The 23,966-nt window shown below is 37.5% G+C and overlaps 1 protein-coding gene across 5 annotated transcripts in view; it reads right to left on the bottom strand.

Annotated features, from left to right (window-relative positions):
• Tlk2 (tousled like kinase 2) overlaps positions 1-23,966 on the bottom strand; it is a 103,661-nt gene that overhangs the window by 26,851 nt on the left and 52,844 nt on the right. For 3 of the 5 annotated variants that reach the window (XM_048445949.3, XM_048445948.3, XM_085695925.2), the window contains 7 exons: positions 18,133-18,228; positions 16,845-16,937; positions 11,573-11,683; positions 11,035-11,171; positions 5,304-5,456; positions 2,204-2,270; positions 628-725 (listed from right to left, as the gene is read on the bottom strand). In XM_048445949.3, the coding sequence (XP_048301906.1) occupies positions 628-725; positions 2,204-2,270; positions 5,304-5,456; positions 11,035-11,171; positions 11,573-11,683; positions 16,845-16,937; positions 18,133-18,228 (755 nt within the window). The remainder of the gene's footprint in view (positions 1-627; positions 726-2,203; positions 2,271-5,303; positions 5,457-11,034; positions 11,172-11,572; positions 11,684-16,844; positions 16,938-18,132; positions 18,229-23,966) is intronic. The other 2 variants (XM_085695926.2, XM_048445950.3) reach the window with 1 other exon arrangement.

The raw sequence follows: 23,966 nt of genomic DNA on the forward strand, positions 1-23,966 counted from the left end.
CAAAAGGGCACTTAGACTCCTTCCTGATACATAAAGTTCACAAGAAATGGTAAGTGCTGGTACCTTCCACTTGACAGAATAATGGTCATGGTTCACATGGTCAAACAAAAATATTCAAGCCGTAGCTACATGAAAAAAAAGTTATAGCTTCAGCAACACAAGGAAAGAACTAATCAGTGATGAGAGCCATTTCCCACATGTAAGCTACTTTTTCTGAATTTCAGCAATATAAATGGCTTATGAGCAAAGGTGAATGTGGGTCTATAATTACTGTGCTAAATTTAAGAGACATACTAGTTTACTCAGAAAATGGAAGTCATTTCACCCTTCTACATCAACACTGTGGCCAATGCTTCCCACTCCTCAAGGCTCCAAGGCTATGTCTATATGCCATACCCCGTCCACCCTGATAGCTGCCAAGCTCTACTGTGTAAAACTTTACTCATGTAAAATGCTGAACAGATACATATATAAGCTTACTTATTAATACCAACATAATTTTGTTCAAAAGGAACTAAATAGACTTTAGATTCATTTGGCAAACTTAGAAGTGAAAACGTTGCTCTGGACCATACAAGTCATAAAATACTCAGCAACCTCCAGCCCATTATAACCCAAGTTGCTTACTGTGAATTATCTTCATTATGTATCCTTTTTAATTCCCTGATATGTAGATTTCTAACCCTTTCTAGCCTTTCCAGCTCTGCCTGGATTTCTGCTTCTTCCTGAAAAGGGGGGGGAAAAAAAAAGCTCAGAATCCAGCGAACTTTACCTTTTCATTTAAAAATGACATCTGTTTCACTTGTAAAAAACAAACAGAAGACACGCTGTATTGAAAAGATTAGTCAGTCTGCTACTCCATCACCCACTCCTCAGACGTAACCTCTGGGAACTTTCCAGGAATGTTTTATGCATATATATACAGGCTTTGCAAAAACCTTATAAAAGTCTGGTATATAGTCTGATTCTCTACTTTTGGTATAAATTATACTCAATACCTTAAATTTCACTAATTTAATATCTAAGAACTCATATGTAAGTGTATGTTCGTGTGTGCTATATATGAAAACTAATGTGACATAAAAAGTCACCATCAGTAACAATTTATTAGATGCTTATTGAACACCATCATCATAAATAGCATTCACCAATAATGTATGGGCTACTGAAATTTGTAAGTTTTTGTTTTTTCATTTAGGTGTATGGATTTCTTTCTATATGCATGCCATGTGTACAGGTGACAGCCAGGGATGTCAGAACTCTGGAACCGAAGTTAGAGGCAGTGATGAGCAGCCAGACATGCTGGGAACCAAACTCAGGTCCTCTAGAGCAGCAAGCTCTCTTAACAGCTAAGCCATTTCATCAGCACCTGGGTTGGTCAATAGAAGAGATTTTAAAAAAAAAAATTCTACATTCTACATTTATGATAATTTGGAGCTAGAGATGTTAAGCCTATGGTAAAGCACTTGTCGAGCATCCTTAAAATCTTGGGTTCTTATGAACACACGCACCCTAACCCACCACCAACAAAAAACACCTCATCACACACATGAAAATGATAAACAAGGTACACATTGCCCCATTCCTGTAATCCCAGTATTTAGGAAGCTGAGACAGGATGATCCTGAGTTCAAGGCCAGCCTGGGCTATGTAACAAGACTGTCTCAAAAAAAAAAAAAAAAAGACCAAAACCAAACAACAACAACAACAACAAAAAAAGCAAAAACAAAAAATAAAAAGAGACACCATGTCTCTGACCCTCAATGAAAAGCTATCTCAGTGACTATCACCAAAAAATTCTTTCAGGTGTTAGAATATGGATGGTGGAATATATTCTCTTTAATTATTTTAGGCAAGAAGAGCTGCTGATGTTACTCAGATTAACACAGGAGTCCTTCCATCAATTTCAGACATATTAGTCCTGTATATTTAATTTCTGCTTTAAGGATAGTCACTTGGGTAGCTCTATTAATTGACACATTTTCAGCAGATAGGTCACTGGGGTAAAGCATACTCAGTGGCTTGCATTGACTTGAAAATAAAAATCCTACTAGACTACAAGGCCAGAAAATAAGAGTAGCAATGCAGAATTCTTACATCATACAAAGCTACAATTCTATTTGTCCAAACAGCCAAATCATTTCTATATCAAATGTAAAGTGGAAATTACATCTCTTGAAAAACAGTTTTCCATTATACTTACTTTCTTAAGATGACCTAATCTTAGTTTGAAGATTTCTTCTTGTTCATGGTATTCTGCTAAGGTTAACCTGAAAAACAATGGCACAATTTCAGCAAATTATATGAAGTAATAACATGCTTATTTGAACAAAAATGCTCAACGTATGCTTCTAGGGCATATGTGGCTTTCATATTCAATATGATTAAGAGCCAGGTTATTTAGAAGTCCTCTGATTAAAATTTCAGATGAGATGTGAACAAGACTCAAAACCCGTAATAAGTTTAATTTAAGGAAAGAAAAACATATGAGCCATATTTTTACATTATTTATGAAATATTTGGCAACACGTTATATAAGTCATAATACCCACCTAACAAAATGTTTTAACTATTTAATGAAAATGTAAAAAGAAGGCAGAAGAAAGGGCTAACTTGATAGACAAACACTCATTCTTAGTTCCACCTACTCCAAGCACACATCCTGTATCCTAAGAATAAAGAAGTGAATTTTCTCCATTTCTACCTCTCTCACATTCATCTACTTCAAAGGTTTTTAATTTCACTATTTACATGCATACTGAATTACCGGGACAAAGAACACAGCTATCATTTTAGCATAAAAAGACATAAAATAAAACCTCTGAGATTCAACTATAAGAAAATACAAGAGTAAAAAAGTAACAACACATTTGCTAGGGCTACTGCAGTTAGTCCACAACTACAGGAATACCTGTATCTAGTACTCCATTTCACTACAGTGAAAAAGGGAGAAATAAGAACGGAGGGAGGGAGGGAGGGAGGGAGGGAGGGAGGGAGGGAGAGAGAGGGAGAGAGAGGGAGAGAGAGGGAGAGAGAGGGAGAGAGAGGGAGAGAGAGGGAGAGAGAGAGGAAAGAGGTAAATGACATCTAAGAATTCTCCGTGCCTTTTAACAGGTTCCATACCAGGAAGGGATAATGTGATGCATGCTAGAGGCCTGTTTTTGGCTTCTGGTCAGTGGAAAGAGCCAAGTCACAGACATTTTAATTACAGAGTGGACTGAAAGTCTTCCAGCTTGGATTTTACACAAGACTCCAGATGGTAAGCACTCATGAACACACTACTGGTCTGGATTAAATTTTAATTATTGTTCTGTGGTGTGTATTCGTGGCATGCATGCTCACACACTCCACACCTTCATTATCATTCTTTTTTTTCTTATAATTTATTTAACTTTATTTTATGTACATTGGTGTGAAGGTATCAGATCCCCTGGAACTGGAGTCACAGACAGTTGTTAGCTGTCATGTGGGTGCTGGGAATTGAACCTGGGTCCTCTGGAAGAGCAGTTAGTACTCTTAACCACTGGGCCATCTCTCCAGCCCCTTCTTTATCATTCTTAAGCCAATGGTTTCATGCACCAGCATTAAGTAATTTTTCAAGTAATACTGGAAGGTATATCCCTCTGCAAATAACCACAGGACTCATGAAAGAAAACGACTTGGGTTGTCTAGAGAATCTTTAAATCTAATACAAGGACTTTGTGACAGAAAACATTCTAGTTATAAAAATACTGTTATATGAGAAAAAGTGTTTCTCAAATTTGGTTTACTACGGATATTTTTATTACTATACTTACTGTGAATTTTAGTTTATTCAGATATTCATCTCTCCTATATAAACACATAAAACGGGGGCTGTTTCCTATAAGCTCTGCACTACACACACGTCAAAGGACAGACTTCTTAACATGGGGTGGGGACTGGTTAAGCATCTTTCTCTTAAACAAAGGAAGATACAGTTCCTGAACTTTTAACACAGCTGTAATGTAATGTAAGTAGCATACGTGGCACAGATTATAGGATGTGTTTCTGTGTACACACACACACACACACATACACACAAAGAAAAAAAACACATATTAATACTTATATAATTGTCTGTGTCCATGTTTGTCTGTACTAATTTCGGGTAAGAAATTTACTTTCAATTAAAGACAAAGGAAGAAAAGAATGGAGAGAAAAGGTATTAAGTCCAGGATTTTCTATACTCTGGTGCAAGACGGCTATGTAATAACTGTTGACTGACAGAAAAAAAAATGACTATACCTTAAGATACTAGAGCACTGGTTCTTAACCTTCCTAACGCTGCAACCCTTTAGTACAGTTCCTCATGTTGTGCTGACCTCCAACCTGTAAAATTATTTTTGTTGCTGCTATATAACTAATTTTGCTATTGTTATGACTCGTAATGTAAATATCTGTGTTTTCTGATGCTCTTAGGCAACACCTCTGAAAGGATCATTTGACCCCCAGAGGGGTCAAGACCCCACAGGTTGAGAAGTGCTGACTAGTGGTTTCCTTAGGTTTCCAGAATGGGATATGGGGGAATGGGGGTAATAGGGTGAGGAAATGCTTATAAGGTCAAGAATTGTCGTATCATAAAATATTCTTTTTCTAAAATAACAGCTACTATTTTCTTGGCTTACTTTTTAAAAAAGATTTATACATATGGGTGTTTTAACTACATGTATGCCTGTGTAACATGTACATGCCTGGTGCCCTTGTAAGTAAGAAGAGGGCATCAGATCTCCTGGAACTGGAGTTACAGACAGTTGTGTGTGAGCTGCCATGTGGGAGATGGAAATCGAACTCTGGTCCTTTACAAGAGCAGCCAGTGTTCTTAAGCACAGAGTCATCTTCAGACCCTCTGGCTTACTCCTAAGCTTGTGTTAAGGATGCACTTCTTTTAAACAATAAAGAACATTCTAAGCTATTAGCCAGATAATTTCCATAACACCAATTCCCATAAAATGATACCAATTTATCCTAACCTAGAGTTACACATAAGTAAAAATAATGATAAATTTCTTTTGAACAGACAAAACAAAACATATGCTATCTATAAGCAACAGTACTTTTCTCTCTCATTTCACACTTTCTGAATAACGAGTGAATAGCTAGGAAAATCAGCTAATATATTTTATATAGTTTTTAATATGAGTTAAACAAATCCATTAACATATCTGGAAAAATAAATCTGCAAATTCTAGGGGCCTCTTTAAATTATAGATGTTTCCAGGGGTATTCAACAAGGGGTATTCGGGGGATAGAGGACATTTCATTTTACATCATCAAGAACATACGTTTCATTTTCAGCTCCATTGGTCTTGCTTTTTCGTTGTTTCTGTTCATTGGTTGCTGGAGGGGCCTGACCCATGGCAGGGGGTTTCCGTTTTGCTAACATTTTTCGTTGTCTTTCTATCTCTTCTCTCTGAGAATTTATCCTTTCCTGTTGCCTAGAAATATAAAAGATATGGCACAGAAAAGGTAAGTAATTTAGTTGTCATTGCTGTGGAATGAACACAAACAACTTTCACCTCCATGTCTGACAACTTCATGGAAAGAGGTCTATAGTTAACCCTCAGGGTTTAAGAGCCAAACAGGAAGAGTGTTTTTGGAATAAGCCTGTACTTTAAGGCACTACTTATGACTTAAAGGTGAGGGAAAGTGGCTAAGTATATGTTAGGACATTATAGACTTGAAAGGAACAACCTTCAGATTCCCTCTTTTTTTTTCCAGCAAAGAAAATAAATTGGCATTTAATTAAGAATTGTTGGTACGAAACACCCAGCCTCTCAGAGGTCATGAGTATAATGCATTCTAACTCTGGCAATTACCATACAAGATAATGCTGAAACTACAGGAGAGTGGCCTAGTGCACTGTACAACATTATGCCTTTAAAGTATACAGTATTATGCTGGGCAGTGGTGGTGCACACCTTTAATCCCAGCACTTGGAAGGCAGAGGCCTGATCTACAGAGCTCCAAGACAGGCACCAAAGCTACAGAGAAACCCTGTCCCACAAAACCACAAAAAAAAAAGGTACAGTATTATGAATGCATACATTTAATCTATTCAGACTCAACAAAAAAGGAGGCTTATGACCATCATATTTACATGACTTTCCATCTATATATACATATACCATAAACACAGGGTACAAAAGTTCCAAAACATATTTGAAGAAATCGTAGACTACTTATTCTGAGAACTCTTGCCTAGGCATAAAAGCAGACACAGCAACAATCAGCATCATAAATATTCTTCTATCAACCCTTAGATGTTCTTATAACTGTTTAGCTGTGTATATGAATAATAAGGTCAATTAAGCATTGTCCTTTATTTAGATTTACTTTGGGAATACAAAAATCCCATCACATCATAATATGTCTTATAACAGGAAATGGACATTACCAACTATTTTTAAAATATATTTAAATATACTTTTAAAATATACTTTATTGTATATGTATTGGTGTGAGGGTGTCAGATCCTCTGGAAATGGAGTTACAGTTTTGAGCTGCCGTAGATGATGAGAATTGAACCTGAGTGTAGCTCTAGAAGAGCAGCCAGTGCTCTTAACCACTGAGCCATCTCTCCAGCCCCTTACCAACTATTTTTAATGTATTCATTTCCCTCTGCTAGTGTATTCACTCACTCCACCACATGTGTGTGTGTGTGTGTGTGTGTGTGTGTGTGTGTGTGTGTGTGTTTGTGTATTAACCATCATGAACCTAGCTGCTACAGTGGCCATGCCTTCCCCACTACCATGAACTATATACCCTCTCAACAGGGAACTAAAAATAAGTCTGTCCTTCTTCAAGTGTTACCTGTTAGGAAAAGTAACAAATATGCCCTACCACCAGAATAACTCCAGAATAATACTTTATCTGGAAACAGGGTCACTGAAGCAGTTAACAAGTCATGCTGGCATAGTGAGCCTTAAATTCAATGACCGATGCTATTACAGGAGGACGCAAACAGCCACATCAAGAGCATCCCATGTGAAGACAGAGGTAGAACCTGAAGCTATGTCACAAACTATAGCCCTTGGACACCTAGTCTAGGGAAGGGCCAAGGTTGACTGACCTCTGGAGCTTAGGCCTATCACACCTTGATTTTGGACTTTCTTGCCTCCTGAAGTATGAAAAAGCAAATTTCTCTTTTGTTTTAAACCATGAAGCTTGATGTTTTGAAGCTAGCACCTTCAACAGCAAAGTGCATTCCAGACCCAAACAGACTCTAAATAACTAGTAGGCAATATAGCTGAAAAAACAGATTTTTAGATATTATTTTAACTTCTTCCATTTAAAAAAAATTTCTACAAATAGCAAACAGCAAACTAACCTCTCCAAAAATGATTCTTAAAATAATCTCAGGATTTCATATATTCTGCACAGACACAGCCATGGAAGAGTCTGGACCACCTAAGCATGACCTGACACTCAAGCAACAGAATAAACTGTCTTAGTATGGATCTGCCTAAGAATTAGATGATACCCTAGAAAATGCTTTGACATCCTTCCACATCTGAGCAAAGCCTAGACAAGCATGGCAATACTGTAATTTAGCTTATCTTCACTGCTATTCTACTTCTTAAATGACCATAATTTTGCACTCATGTCAAATTATATTTATTTAATGTTATTTCAACACAAAGAATCTTACTGCCTTGCCACTGACTGTTTGGAACCTATTTAAATAAAACAGTACTCTGAATAATAATATTTAACATCTTTCTCAGAACTATAAACTGCTCTTTCAACAAGTGGAACATTTTAAAAAGCAAAAAAGTATATTCTAGCCAAAAATACTATGAGACTGATACAGTAAAGCTTTCTTTTAGAGAATTAAAAGATATCTCAAATATGAGACAAGGAAAAAAGTAAGTCAACATGTTGAAGTTTCTGTATAGGCTGTCTGTATGCTCTAGGTTTAAGATCTAATGATTTTGGAGCTTGGATCTTCCCATAAAACCTAGTTATGGTGCCTGGTATTTAGCTTCTTCACCCACAAACTATTGTATATGTCATAGTTTACATTCCTTGTTGTTGTTAGGGTGGAGGGTTGAGACAGGATTTTTCTGTGAAGCCCTAGCTGTCCTGGAACTAGCTCTTGTAGATCAGGCTGACCTCAAATTCAGAGATCCACCTGCCTCTGCCTCTCGAGTGCTTAAAGGATTAAAGGTGTGCGCCACCACCACCACCTGTGTTGCCACCACCAACTGGTTACATATATTTCTTTCGTTTTTGGACAAGTATTGCTATAAAGCCAGGCTGGTCTAGAGCTCATAAATCTCTTCCCTCACAGCCTCCAAGCACTGTGATTAAAGGTATATATTTCTTTATCTACTTTCTTTTCCTTACTCTTTTCCTTTTTTATTTTTAAAAAGAAAGAAAGAAAGAAAAAGACTGGCCTGAAACTATGTAGCCCATGCTGACCCAGAACTCTTGGCAATCCTCCTGTTTTAGACTCCGACTGCTGGAATCACAGGTATGAACTACTACACCTGGCTAGTCATGTGGTTTCTTATGCATAGAAACACCATTTGTCAAGTAATCATACACACTCCCTTACACCTGTACTGAAAGTGAGAGCAGTGTGGTGGCACACGCCTGTACTAGCAGGACTGCAGAGGTTGAGGTGGGAGGATCCTGAGTTCTAGGCCAACAAAGCTACATGACAAGAAAAGTGAAAAAAGTAATTTACTGGAGCAGAACATTAGGAAATAAAATACCTACAACTACGGGGTATCAGCCAGAAACAGCTTCCCAAGAGACTGGAAGAACAGCCCACTATTTATGTTGACTTAAATCCATTTAAAAAAACAAAACAAAACAAAAACCTACCCACCCAAGGGACCAATTTGAGTTTAGAATCTTTATTGTTAAGTCTCATTTTGCTCTTTTAGCAAAATCATCATTTTTATACTCTTTGCCCAATATAAAATTATCAGAACCTTCTAGGTATTAGGTTGCTGACACACAAAAAAATGCTATCAGCAAAAGCTATATTTCTTTTTTAAAATAAAATTTATTTCATTTCCTTATACATGGCAACCAGTTTTTTGCATCAAAGCCAAAAATGACTATCATCTAACAAGTAGCCATTGTCAAAGACCAGTAGGAACAACTATCCTACCTGGGATTCAGTCTGAGTATATTATACAACTTAGGCTACTAAAGAAGATTTAAGTAGCAATATCAACTGACCCCCGCTCCCCACAAATATTGAATGGGCAATTTGTTCATCTTGGAAAAGGTGCCATGGATAGCATGCCTTGGCGGAACTGCCTTAGTGCACTTGAACTACAGAGGTATGCCTAGCTAACAGAAGACGAAGACGATATTCTGTACCCCTATTGGGTATGATGCACAAGTCTGTTTTACTTTCAGGATATTCTCTGATTTGACAGCCTCTTCTTATTAAAAAAACAAAACAAAACACCTATTTGGTACATTTGCAAAGCAAAAACACACTTGAACTAAGTTTGCAGTTGATGTTTTGTACACCAAAAATTACGACTAATGTATAATTCAGGTTAGTTATAATGAAGTATTTAATTATATATAGCAAAGATATTTGTAGTTTTCTTTCAGGGATCAATCTGTTATTTATAATTCATTATTGCTTAAAAGTAATAACATGCTCTCCAATTCACATTAAACAATCTATTTCAACAAAGAAAAATGGAAAAGATCTATCTAGAGATCAAAAGTTGGAGAGTATTTTGATTAAAAATAGTTTATTTAGCTCAATGGAAGAGTGTTTGTCTAGCAGGCATGTGGTCCTAGTTTCAATCCTAAGTATAGGAAATAAGTAAATTACTAATAAAAAATACAACGGTTTTCACCCATCTTCTAGTCTTAGATAAAATTAACCTAACAAATCAAAATAAATAAAATTAAGGTAACATTATAGATATACAACCAAACACACACATACTGTCTGTTTTGTTTTTGATGCAGGGTTCTCATCATATAGGTTAGGCAGGTCCAAATTTACTTTGTAGCCCAGACTGGCCTTGAACTAATGGCAACTCTTCTGCCTCCATTTCCCAAGTGCTGAATTACAGATATATATCACCACTTTCGGAATAAAGATTCACAGATGTGTGTCCACATATTTTCTTTTTCAATCTTGAGCTAACAGTTACTCGCAGTTCAAATTTGGTGATTTAAACATGAATTCCCAATTTGGAATAAATGCTTATGTGTTTAAAACCAAAAGTTCTGAGATAGAGAAGTATTCAGGATTCTAAGGTGTAGACAAGTGGGCAGAAGGTTGGTCACTAGCCTGACCACTGGTGGAGCCCTGGCCTCAAGGAAGTGACTACTGCTGATGATCAGTCACCATCTTTGTAAAGAGCTCCATGGACATGTTTCACAAAGTTCCTTATAGTTTTGTCTTATGCTCAGTCCCAGAGTTTCTACTGCTTTTTGTCCAGTTGGTTTCTTATCAAAGTGTACCACCCAGAGACTGAGGGTCTAACAGAACACTGGCCTACAATGTGAGGCCCACATGAGACGTTGGGATTGAGACCAGTATTTAAAAAAAAAAAAATCACTATTAATTAAAAAGCAATCAAGTAAAACCCTGATTCTGTCTTCCTTAGCTTCAGGAAAGCTCAAGTTTTTGTTCTTCTGATTTTCTATGTCAGTTTTTTAAAACATCATGGAACCATGATTCTCAGGATTCTCCTGGCTCAGCCTCTTGAGTATCAGGATACAAGTGTGTACCACCACACTGATCCTAAGTTTCTTTTTTTATTTTATTTTATTTATTTATATTTTATGTATGAGTGTTTTGCATAGCAGAAAAGGGTATCGGATCCTATTATAGATGGCTGTGAACCACCATGTGGGTGGCTGGGAATTGAACTCAGGACCTTTAGAAGAGCAGTCAATGCTCTTGACCCCTGAGTCATCTCTCTAGCCCCAATCCTCCATTTCTTTACTGACCATAATTAGAGAAAACTTTAAAAATTCAAATTCATTTAAAAGTCCCCTATTCGACCCTGACAGTTGACTTACTTAATGAGGTTTTGGAAAGCATAGCCATCTGTCCACTGTTCAGTAAAAGAGGCTCCATGTCGGACAGTAGTAAAGTGGCCCAATCGCAAGCGGTCCTGCATGCTCTTATCTCTGCATGCCATCTTCTCTTGTTTTGACTGAAGGTAAAAGGACCAAAACAAATAACACTTTAATTAGCAATTTTTACAAACTGAAAATGATAGTATTATAAAGGAAAATACTGTTGATAAACCATTTCAAAAGGGAACGGGGTTGGGGGAAGAGTGGAGGAGACATCCAAAACCTAAAATAAACTCGACAGGGACAAGTTGTCAACCTTCCAGTCAAAGCAATAAATAGCCAGAAACCATGTCCATATTGTCACCTGGGAAGTCTTGGTCTGGTGTTGTACAAGCAAGGAAACACCTCTAGCTATCAAGTTATTAGAACTTTATTCTTCAGAAATCCCCTATTCCAATATTTTCATCTCAGTTAAGGTGTTACACAATAACACACATTAAATCTTAGGATACAGACTTCAGGCTACATTATCACTAACCTTTTCTATAAGAAGCTTCTTGCTCATGGTGACACATCTGTTTAATCGTTCCTTATATTTCTCTAGCATCTTCTGCTGTTCATCTATCTGCCTTCTCAAATCACAGTTGGCCTTTGATAGAAAAATATTTTTTAATTAGTTTTAAGGAAGGTAGATTAGTAAAAAGTACTTTCTAGGAAGAGAGAAAAATCATTACTATCTGCAGTAAGCATGTCTCTATAAAGGTAGTAATTCAACCCTTTAACCATTCTTTGTGTTACCATGTGAGTGCTATCTATGTTAAAGCTCTTCTGTTTGTTTTTCAACTTAGAAGTTGTTTTGGCAGTGCTACGGAGCCACTCCAAGCCCCTGAGTAAGTCGGCTAACCATGAGCTCACCAAGGAACCATGTCCTCAGCTTATTTCTAAAGAGAAAAAAAACATGAGCTCTTGCGGATGATTGTCCCCAGAGAAGCCAGGACACCCATGCCTACACAACACAAAAATAAGATCCTGTTTCAAGAATATGAGAGTCTAAGTTAATTTAGCTGTGGTCAGAAGCCTACAGGATGGGTTAGATACTTTGAAAAATTCAAGGCTCCTAAAATAACACAGAAGGGAAGAACCACTAGCCCAAGGTCAAATCTGTCTTTGTAAATCCTGAATTTATCCCTCAGTTGTTTAAAAACAAAACAAAACAAACAAAAGAAAAACAAAACGAAAAAACCTTACTCTTGCCAAATAACATCACTTTCTTGAACAGTGGGGAAATCTTGTTTATCAACTAAATGATATAAGACTTTTTAATAGAAACAAACAAAAAAATTGCTGAGACTTTTCAGCTTTTTTTTTAAAAAAATGTATGGGTATTTTGCCTGCATGTACATCTGTGTGATGTGTGCATGCCTTCTGAAACCAGAAGAGAGCATTGGGTTCCCTGAAACTGGAGTTATAGATGCTTGTGAGCTACCAGGTAGGAGTTAGGAAGCATACCTGGGTCCTCTGAAAGAATAGCAACTGTCCTTAACCACTGAGCCATCTCTTCAACGTCTTTTATTGCTTTTGGTTTTTAAGACAGGAGCTCACCATGTAGGATGTACTGGAACTATTATAGATCAGGACGGCCTTAAAAACAAAAAAAAATCTGCCTGTCTCTGCCTCTACTCTCTACACAGGCATAATTATTCCTGCTAGTTGTTACTGCAGAATCCTTAAGACCATGTTAACAAAGGAAGAGTTTACTGCACTTGGAGAAGTGTGACTATCTAGTTCATACTGAAGAACCTATAAGGAAAAGACCAAGTAGTACGTATATAAAATTTAACACATTTCTGGAAGGTGAACGTTCTCTCAAAGTTTCTGAAGGAATGAACAGAATCAGCCTCTGGCAGTTTAAAGCATGGTTTTTAACAATCATTTCTAGGAGTCCATGCTATGGGTAGAAGTTGGCTGACATATCCAATGCAGTCACCCAACATCTCACTAAAAAACAGAAAAACTCAACGATGAACTAATGCCTGCCTGAAAGGAAATTAAAACAAAACCAAACCAAACCAAACCTGTGATTTCACCCCATAACATTCTCTAGCACAGAAACACAAAATCTGCCAGGCATACACCTATAACCTCAGCATTTAAGAGGCTGAGGCAGAACGGTGAGTTAGAGGCTAGCTTGAGGTCTAAAGCAAAAAATGCCTAAAGAAAGGAAAGGGAGGGATGTGTTTCCAATCAAATCCACAATTTCTAGTATATTTGAAGAAAAACTGCAGCTTCCCTTCTGAGTTTTCTTTGTTGAAGGATCCATTCCTTTGGCATAGCTTTATATTCAAAGAAAGAAAGAAGTGGAGTATGTGTGTAAGAGGAGGAGAAAAGCTTAGGGGTGCAGATCAGTGACAGACCCTGTGTAATTAGCATCCAAGAGGCCCAGTTCTGGTTAATCTTAACTGTCAACTTAACACAGTTAAAAAAAAATCTAGAAGACAATGACTTGACTGAGGAGCTGCCTAGATGAGAGTAGCCTGTACACAAGTCTATGGGTGAGTGTCTTGATGGAGGAGGCCCAGCCCACTGTGGGCTCCACCATCCCTACAGATGGTCCTGAGCTGTATAACTAATCATGTGCCAAAGAGCCATCCAACAAGCAGCATGTCTTTATGGTTTTGCAAGTTTCTGTCCTGACTCCCTCAATGCTAGACTAGCATAGGAAAACAAGGAAAATATTTTTCTTTTCCTCCTTTAAGTTGTTTTTGGTCAAATTGTTCCATAACAACAGAAAAGGAACTAGAAGAAGCTGTGAGTTCAATCCACAGAAGACAATGAGCAGGGAATCCAGCAGAAGAACAGGACAATGGAGTTCAAATCCTAACACCCACATAAAAACCAGACATAAATATGGAAAACAGCACTGAGGGGCAGAGAAAGATCCCTGAGGTTTATGACCACCAGCCTAGCTCAAGTGAAAGGGGATGCTGTCTCATACAACAAGCATACATGAACCTGATCCCCTCCTCACATGTGCATACAAGACACACAGACACACACAAACAAACACAAAACACTTCAAACAAACTATCAAAATATAAGTAAAACTGTTATTAAGAATAAATGGCTCTTCTCCTTCAACTATGGGGAAACTTAACCAAAAAAAGGGGGGACCCTAAAAAATGTTAATTCTGAATGAGGTATGGGACCATCAGTTTGAAATGCACAAAATGCTGGGTGTGGTGACATATACCTTTCATCCCAGCACTAGAGAGGCCCAATCATTCAATTAAAAAAAAATGTGGATCAGTGATGACAAATTGCATATTCAAAGTACATTTTGAGCTTCATCAAGATGAAGCTAAGTGTCATCTCCTTCCTAGACATGCCATACTTTCTGTAAGTGTGCGGCCAAGTACTGCTGGAGGAAGAATGGAAAGGTTACATAGTTCAAACTCACACTGGGAACAACAGCAGAGAAGTTCCTATAGAGCAAGGCATCTTGACCTAAGGGACATACCCGTTATAGAAAATGGAGAACTAAAGAAAGGAAGTGTAAATCTGCTTGGGTTGTACTGTGGATGCCAATCTGAGTGTTCTCAGCTTGGTTGTTGTTATTAATAATATAAAAGAACATATACATTTGGGAATTGCCTCGCTCTAGGGCCCAAATGATCTAGCAAAACCTACAAATATTCTGTATCTCAAATGAAGATAATGGGAGCTGGAGAGATGGCACAGAAGGTAAGAGCACTGGTTGCTCTTTTAGAGGTCCTGAGTTCAATTCCCAGCAACCACATGGTAGCTCACGACCATCTGTAATGAGATTTGGTGCCCTCTACCGGCTTGCAGGCATACATGGAGTCAGAATGTTGTATAAATAATAAACAGGTAGATAGATAGACAGACAGACAGACAATAGATAGATAAAAGAAGATGATATCTCTTAATATAACGTTTGAAAGTCTTTAAAACAGAGAAGGTAGGAAGCCTAGGACCAAAGCACCCAAGACTGAGTGTCTTGGTACCCCTCTAGGTGTCCTGAAACATACAAACTGGCATATTGATTCTGAAGAAACAATGTACTCGGAAAAATAAGAAGATGCAGAATATGTTAAACTTTTGGCCAAGAGAATGAAGGAAGCCAAAGAAAACTTCCAAGCACAAACTGCCAAGAGATGCCAGTTGTCCTCACTAGAACTTCTATTTCTGAGTCTTGTCAAAAATACAAATTTTTGCCAGGCAGTGGTGGCGCACACCTTTAATCCCAGCACCTGGGAGGCAGAGGCTGGTGGATCTCTGTGAGTTCCAGGCCAGCTTGGTCTACAGAGTGAGTTTCAGGATAGCCAGAGTTATACAGAGAAACCCTGTCTCGAAAAACTAACAAAAAACCAAAATCAAACAAAAAAACAAAAACAAAAGCAAATTTTAAGAGGAACACAAACTTGCAGGAAGGTACAGTGGGTTAAAAATCCTGATGCCAAGTCTTCAGACCTGAGTTTATTCAATCCCTGGGACTCACATGGAAGAAAAGAGTATCAGGCTGTGCTCTGACCTCTATATACAGACCAAGGCAAAAAGCGTACCCACACACAAAATATGTTTGTTTGTTTTTTGTTTTTTTTTAAAGTAACAAATAGCCACCTGGGATACATGAGACCCTGTCTTCAAAAAAGTAATACTAAAGGCTAAAGAGATGGCTCAGTAGTTAAGAGCTCTTACAGACGATCCAGGTTCCCTTCCCAGCAACAACATGGCAGCTCACAACCATCTGTAACTTCAGTTTCAGAGGATTCAATGCCCTCTTCTAGTCTCCAAAGGCATCAGGCATATATGTGGTGCTAACATATGTATACAGGCAAAAGTTGAAAAAATGTTAAAAACAGGTAAAAATGATCAGATCCTAAATCAAGGAAAAGTGGGGAGGATGAGGGAAAGAAGAGAGAGAAAGGTAAATATGCATACACACACACACACACACACACATATATCCTAGGGTGTTAGGTAGAAGCAGTGGCAGGAGGATTATAAACTGAAAGCCAGTAAAGGTTACATAGTAAGACTCAGTTATGTACATGTATGCATACACACGTACAGAAAGTATTAAAAAAAACCAAAATGAGATGAATGGTTCTTATAAAAAAAGTTTTTAAAATGCAAAATATAGGACTGGAGAGATGGCTCAGCAGTTAAAAGCACTTACTACTCTTACAGAAGACCCAGATTCAATTCCCAGCATCTACATGGTGGTTCACTTAATTCCTGCTTCTGGGGGATCCAATGCCCACTCCTGACCTCCATGGTCTCCTGCACATATGTGGTGCACATATATTCACACAAGCTCACACACATACACATATAAACAACCAGTAAATGACTTAACAGTTAACAACAAAAGTTAGAGGGGGCAGAAGCAGAAACAGGCAGATCACTGACAGCTCAAAGTCAGCTTAATCTAGATACTGAGTTCTAGGCCTGCCAAGTTCCATAGAAAGACCATGTCTCAAAATAAAAGGAAAGAAAAGGAAAAAAAAGAATATAAAAATGAGTATTTTCAAATGGTAAAAACGGGAAACTTAATCCAATAGTTCTACATGGACTACAACTCATACCTGCTTCCCTAACATAAATTCAAGGATCAAAATGCTGTATCATAAATTCTCCAACTTAAAGAAGGCATTTAGAATGATTCCAGTTCCTCCTCAGGTGCTTACTGTCTGCTGTGTTATCTGGCTAGAGTACTTATCCACAATATGCAGAGGACCCAGATATGTACAAGTGCTTATAGAGTCTCTTAGTACTCTCATACTTACTCTTAATAAATCATCTATTCTTCCTTCCTTCTTCTCTAAGTCAGAGTTCTTACTGTTTTCTAGTGCAGATATTTTTTCTATTGTGAGGTCAGACTACAAAGACAAAAGCAAACAAATTTAGAATTAGTCACAAAACATTACATGCCATCACATTTTTCTTTTTTCCTTTTTTTTTTTTTGGAAGATGCATTTGCTAACATCAATAGCTGGATAGATAACACAGGAAATTAAATATGTTTTACTCATCCTATTCTTCAAACCTTAGCAACATCTACTAAACCCGTACTGCAAAAATATTAGATCTGGAGTTAACTACATAAATCCTCACAATACTGTACATTGAATGAAAAATATGTAACACTGTAGAACTAAAACCAGCTTTGACTAGAAAGGGATTTCAGGAGACAGGACACAAGTCTCTAGGAACAAGAGTGCCCTCTAGTGGAAACAGAGAGAAAGTAGAAAGGCAGAAACTTCTGAGCACTCTCCAAACATTGGTGATTCCAATAAAATTAAGATGTTATACTCTTCTTGACTGGCAAGCATCCTGTGTTGAGGGGAACACAGACAAGAACACCCAATAAACTAACTTATCATGACAGCTGGAGCAAAGATCTACTACTCTTTTCCTTTCCTTTTCTTTTATTCAGACAGCCTGAGGTGGCCTTGAAACCAAGATTCTCCTGCCTTAGTCTTCCCATTGCCAGGATTTACAGCCATAGGAAAATCTCTCAGACACACTCAGTTAATGTTTACAACAGTCTCTAAGTTTAAAAAAAAAAAACAAAAAACCAAACTTCTGAAAACTGCTTAAGGAAGGAATTTGGTTGGTATAACACATTTTGAAATATAAATAGGTCTTGTGAGTAAGTAAGCAAGTTTAGGAAATAAACTACTTTCTTAAAGTAGGAAATTAACATTTATTGAAAGCCCACTGCCACCACTGCCTGAGGCAATTGGAATCATCCTAATTTTACATTATTTAAATGTAAACAATAGAGACAGAATTTGAACCTAGGCCCAGAAACCTTCAAAATGTGTGCTCTTGTCCCCATTCCACACTGTAGTCAGTACAAGCACGCATCTTAGTAATGACCAGAAAGGTGAAGAAAGACCTGTTAAAACACCTTCCAAAGAACCTGAAATACTCATAATACCAATTCTGAAGAGACTACACAAAGGGGTACAGTCAAAGGTAAAGGGAAGACTAAGAGAAGAGTTACAGACTTTCTATGTGGTTTGGCCTATTCCTGAGGACACCTCTGCAGTGTGTTGGTCCCCAACCTACCTGGGTCTGTCTGTGCTGGATGGAGATCTGTTTTTGGGAGCTGCAAGAATGTTCTGTATTGCCAGAACCCGTAGAAGAAGGACTGTTTTGCTGAGCCTATAATAAAAGTACATCACCAATCACAGGAAGGTTTTGCATCTTTCTCCACAAACGTGTATGAATAGAAACAATTACCTCTTTATAAAACAAACCTTTCTAATTCAAGTCAGAAGTCATGATCAAGAGGAAAATAAAACAAGTTAAATATGATAGCCAAAAACTAGACATGGTACCTTCGTGTTTCTGAAGATAGGCTTTTAAGAATCAAATGTTTATAAATTATTTTATGTGTAAATTAGAGAGTGGTTAGCTATTCCTATAATTTTCTTTTTTCATTTATGTTTCAATGTGCCTTTGTCCAAAAAGGTCAGTAATGTAAACAATGCAGAGGACATACAGTCCAAGCAGAAAGGATGGAAGTGGTGCTGGAGATGGCTCTGTTATCAAGAGCACTTGTTGCTCTTACACAGGACCTTGGTTCGATTCCCAGCAGTCACACCAAGTGACTCATTACCATTTGTAACTCCAGTAAGACTGTCCACGACAGCCAGAACTGTTACACAGAGAAACCCTGTCACAAAAAGCTCCCCCACAAAAGGACTTTAAAATATTCATAAAATTCTCTTAAATTTAAATATAATCCATTAGCACAGAAATATATAAAACTCAGCTGGGCAGTGCTGGCACACACCTTTAATCCCAGCACTTGGAAGGCAGAGGCAGGTGGATCTGTGAGTTCTAGGACAGGCTTCAAAGCTATTCAGAGAAACTCTGTCTTGAAAAACAACAAAAACAAACAAACACACAAACAAGAAGTATATAAAACTTTGGGCTGCTCTGTGATATTTCTACTTTCTGACTTGACATGCAAATACATTTTTATTTGTGTGTGGTATACATGTATATAACATGTTCCTATGTGTACATGTGTGTGTAAATACTTTTATGTGTATGTGGTATATGTGTATATAACATGTTCCTGTGTGTGCGCCAGGCCAGTATGGAATGTCTTCCTCTATCACTCTCCAACACATTTTTCTGAGGCTAGATGTCCTGCATGCTTCAGAAGGTCTTCCTATCTATGCCTTCCCATTCTGTGATTCTAGGTGTACCACATACCTAGCTTTTTACAAAGATACTGAGCATCTATACTCATACTTGAACATTGTTTATCAACTGAGCTATCTCCCCAGATTGTATTTTAAATGACTGTGTGTTGTGTGTGTGAGCGCGCATGTATGCGTGTAAAGGGGTCTTTTGAAGTTGCGTTGGTGGTACTAGGAACCAAAACCTATCTTACATGTGCTAGGTAGGTAGGTATTTTACCATTGACTCACGACCCCAGTCCAAAGCAATTTTTAAATTTTTAGGTGTAATATAATCCAACAATTCAGGAATTCATTCACAGTACTCTTTAAATCAAGGTACACCTAAAACATAACTCATTGCATATATAACCAGGAAATATTAGATATCCTTAGAATTATGAAATAATGAAAATACAGTACTACAAGCTCAGAGAATACAGTGTTTCCAAGCATGTAAACTTGCTTGTTCAATGTCAAGTACCACAAAAAGAAGAGAAGAAAAGCAAGCGGGTAGGGAAGAAAAAAATACCAATTTCTTCCCACAGTTTCTACATCTTCTTTTATTACTGCTGCTACTAGTGTTAGATACTTATCATCTGCTGAACAATCACAATGCCAATTTAACATTTTAAATATTTTTAAAAGGCTGAGGCTGAGTGTGATGACATACACACCTTTAATCCCAGCACTCGGAAGGCAGAGACTGGCAGATCTCTGAGTTCAAGACCAGCCTGCTCTACAGAACAAGTACCAGATTGGCCAGAACTACATAGGAAGACCCTGTCTCAAAAATACGAAAAGCTCAGAAGATGACTCAGTTGGTAAAGTGCCTGTGCCTGCCATGCAAGCATAAAAGAACTACAGTTCAGATCACATCTCCCTATAGAAAAGCTGAGCGAACATGGTGGTAGTATGTGATCCTAGCACTAAGGGGCAGGGAAAGAGACATTAGTCTAGTCAGTTAGTGAGTTCTAAGTTCGGTGAATCATTTAGCTTAAAGTGTTTGCTCAGTACATAATAGTCATATCTAACACAGTATTAGGAACAGTAATAAAAAATATAGAAATTATGGGAAGAGGTGGGCAGTGGTAGCACATGCCTTTAATCCCAGCAGCTGGGAGAGAGAGGTAGGAGGATCTCTGGGTTTGAAGCCAGTTTGGTCTACAAAGTGAGATCCAGGACAGTCAGGGCTATACAGAGAAACCTTATCTCAAAAATACCAAAAGAGAAAAAAACAAAAGAAGAAATTATGGAAAGAAATTGACATTTTCTTCCTCCTCCTCATCTTTCCCAACCTCCTAGTCCTTTTACCTTAAAAAAAAAAATTAAGGTAGAGAAGCAATTAAGGAACAATATCCAATGTTAATTTCTGGCCTCCGTAAGCACCCACACATGTAATGTGTACACATACAAACATGCATACATACACACAAATTCCTATAAATTGGTGATTGTTATTTTTATTTTACAGACAAGGAAACTTAGGTTACTAAGCTAGTTAATAAGGCCATTAGAACTGAGGGATGTGTGCATCCACACTAATTGCTCTCAATGGCAAGAGCAGACGGTGGTGGTGCACACCTTTAATCCCAGCAATGTGTGGCAGAGGCAGGCAGATCTCTTAAGTTCAAAACCAGCCTGGTGAGTGAGTGAGTTCCAGGGCTTCCAGAGCATCCAGAGCTACGCAGAGAAACCCTGTCTTAAAAAACCAAAATAAATAAATAAAATTAAAAAAATTGAAAGTTTGATTAGTTTCTAATTCACAAAGACACACTGAATGTAACAAAATCCCATTTTAGACACAGTGGGTTTTTTGTTTGTTTGTTTTGGCTTTTTCGAGACAAGGTTTCTCTGTAGCTTTGGAGCCTGTCCTAGAACTTGCTCTATAGAACAGGCTGGCCTTGAACTCACAGAGTTCTGCCTCCTGATTGCAAGGGTTTAAAGGTATGTGCCACCACCGCCTGGCTTAAACAGTTTTTAAAACTTGGGAAACAGAGGCAGCCAGATCTCAGTGAGTTTGAGGCAGGACAGAAAAGTCCCTCTACATATGGCATCCAATGTGGGAAATGTCATCAAATAATCATTTTGTATACTGTGAAGATGCGCTCCTTTGCCCAGGCACTTTCTCACCTTCTGACTGGTTTAAGAAAAGAATTGATCAAAAAAAGAAAGGAAGGAAGGAAGGAAGGAAGGAAAAAAAGAGAAAAGAAAAGAACTGACTGGCTGGTAACTAGGAGGCGAGACACAGAGAACACTGGGAAGAAGAAGGGTTAAGTCTAAGGAGTTTTGATTGAGATGGAGATGAAACAAGAGATAAACATGCTCTGCTATGTGGCAGAGAGTAGATAAGAAATAAGGGTTAACTTAAAATGCAAGAGTTAGCTAGTAACAACCCTGAGCTATTGACTGAGCATTTATAATTAATAGTAATTAAGTCTCAGGGAGATTATTTTGGAGTGGCTGCTGAGACACAGAGAAATTCTGCTTACATGTGGCACCCAAACATTAGGTACCTACAGCCACATAAAACCTGAAAAACCTTTAAAAATGTCTTAAACACACAAAAACAGAGCAAAACACAGCTTCCTACTCTCATGTCTCTCATGCTGGCTGCAGTGACAAGGCACATCTCCCGGCAGGCCCCTGCGGGAGGAGCCAGCTGTCATGCACTAAGGTAAGCTGCACTGGCAGAGGCTGATATAGCAGTTTAAGATTCAATTTATGCAACTGAAAAACTAATACAGATGTTCACTAAAGACAGATCCAGACAGAAAAAACTCTAAACGGACTACAGTGTGTTTAAAAATATACATAGGTTTGGGAGAGAAAAGAAGAAAGGTGTATGTAGTCATAGATTTGAAAATAGTTTAAAAATACTGAAGCCCTTTAAAAAGAAGTACCACACACACACACACACACACACCGCCACACAGAGATGGAAAACCACAGGGAGTCTGGATCCTATATGTTATTATGTTGTCATTAAATTTTTTGACTGCTAATGAGTGAGTGATAACTGCTGAGACATTTGATTACAAAAACTGCTAGATGAATCCAACATAAATATTTTAAAAATATCTTAACTTCAAAATAGAAGTCAAAAAATGTGTTGCTTTGGGATAAAGGCTAAGGTTTTATTTCCACAAGAGAGGCTGTGGATTCATTCGAGGCTGATATGGCTCAGGCTTGATCAGGGAAGACCACCCTGGAAAATCCTGACAACAGACATAAAGAAATAAACCTAAAAAAAAAAACATACAAAACACATTAATGTATATTTTATCTGCTCAAACATAAAATGAAAAATCATCTTCAGCAAACTTGTAAACAATAGTCTATACTTGTATTAATACAGATATGTAAGTTACCTTTAAATGTTTATATATTTTCAGATAAAGTTGACCAACACCAATAAAAAGAGAAGGCCCAGATGATTCAATATCTCAGAATACTTCCATTAGTTACTGCAGCAAGAAAGCAAGAACAGCTTCAAGACTGCTAAGATGGTTCAGCCTCACAAACTATTAAGCTAAGACTTAACCATTATCCTAAATTTTCTCAGGGCCCCCCCAAAATACTGGTGCCCCCAAGCAATAGGAAGCAGTTTAGGAAAAAACAACAACAACATCAACAATGCCCACATTCCCAAAAGATGAGTTATGGATGTTTGTTATCATCTAAGGGATTTGGTTACAAATTGTTATTGGTCATAGTCAGAAAAAAAAACTAGACAAAGGAGTCAAGTTCAAAGATCGCTTTCTAAAGTAAAAAGGGGGATATGATATAGAAATGATGAGATAAAGGCTAGATCATTGAATTGACTTTAACCCAAAAAACAACTATTAATCTCAAAATATTTTACATTAGTATGGATTTTGGTTTATTGACACAAATTAAAGTTATTTTTACCATACTGGATGTATGTTTCCATGCTTGTGTTGTATATTCTTGTGGGGTATTGTGCTTATGCAACTCATTTAAAAATGTAATGTATAATTTAAAAGTACAGGTTAGTAAGTCATCTATAATTATCAAACTTATAGTCATATTAGGTATGTTTTCAAGGTTTTTAAAAAAGATACATTTAAGTAGGTGGTCTTCAAACACTTCAAAGACCTACAGGATATGACACTTAATCTGCTTAATAACCTAAAGCTTTTCATGACAATGAGACACGTGTGCTCTTGGCAGCACCAATTTACTTCAAAAGAAGATGGGCACTGAAGAACCTCCGTATGGAGTTTGGTTTCTTGATGGCAAAAGCTAGTCATCTGAGTAAAAAACTGCCCTTGCCTAAATTGCTGACAGTATACTCTGCAAATTGGACTAGTAGGATGTAAAATAAACAACTGCCAAGACAAGGTAGGACAGTCCTTCAAAATTCCCTGCTTTTCAGAAAAATCTGCCAGATATTCTAGGCCTATAGGCCAAAGTTGGATGCCCCAACATTACAAAAGAACTTTGAGTCTGTCTAGGCAGTCAGAGGACCCTGTCATTAGGTAATACTTCACTCTTCTGGGGGTCTTTGGTGGAGTTAAAGACTAAATAATTAGACTTAAAGTTTTCCTTAGTTATGATAAAAGCTAAGTTAAGTATAAAATTTTAGATTAACAAAGATAAATAATAACACATTTTCTCTAAATTTGTCAAATACAAATGGAATGGATATTAAAACTGTAATTTTTACTTGATAACTTATTTTATTGT

Source organism: Myodes glareolus, chromosome 9 (assembly GCF_982192425.1).
Source record: "Myodes glareolus chromosome 9, mMyoGla1.1, whole genome shotgun sequence".
In the NCBI taxonomy this organism is placed as follows: domain Eukaryota; kingdom Metazoa; phylum Chordata; class Mammalia; order Rodentia; family Cricetidae; genus Myodes; species Myodes glareolus.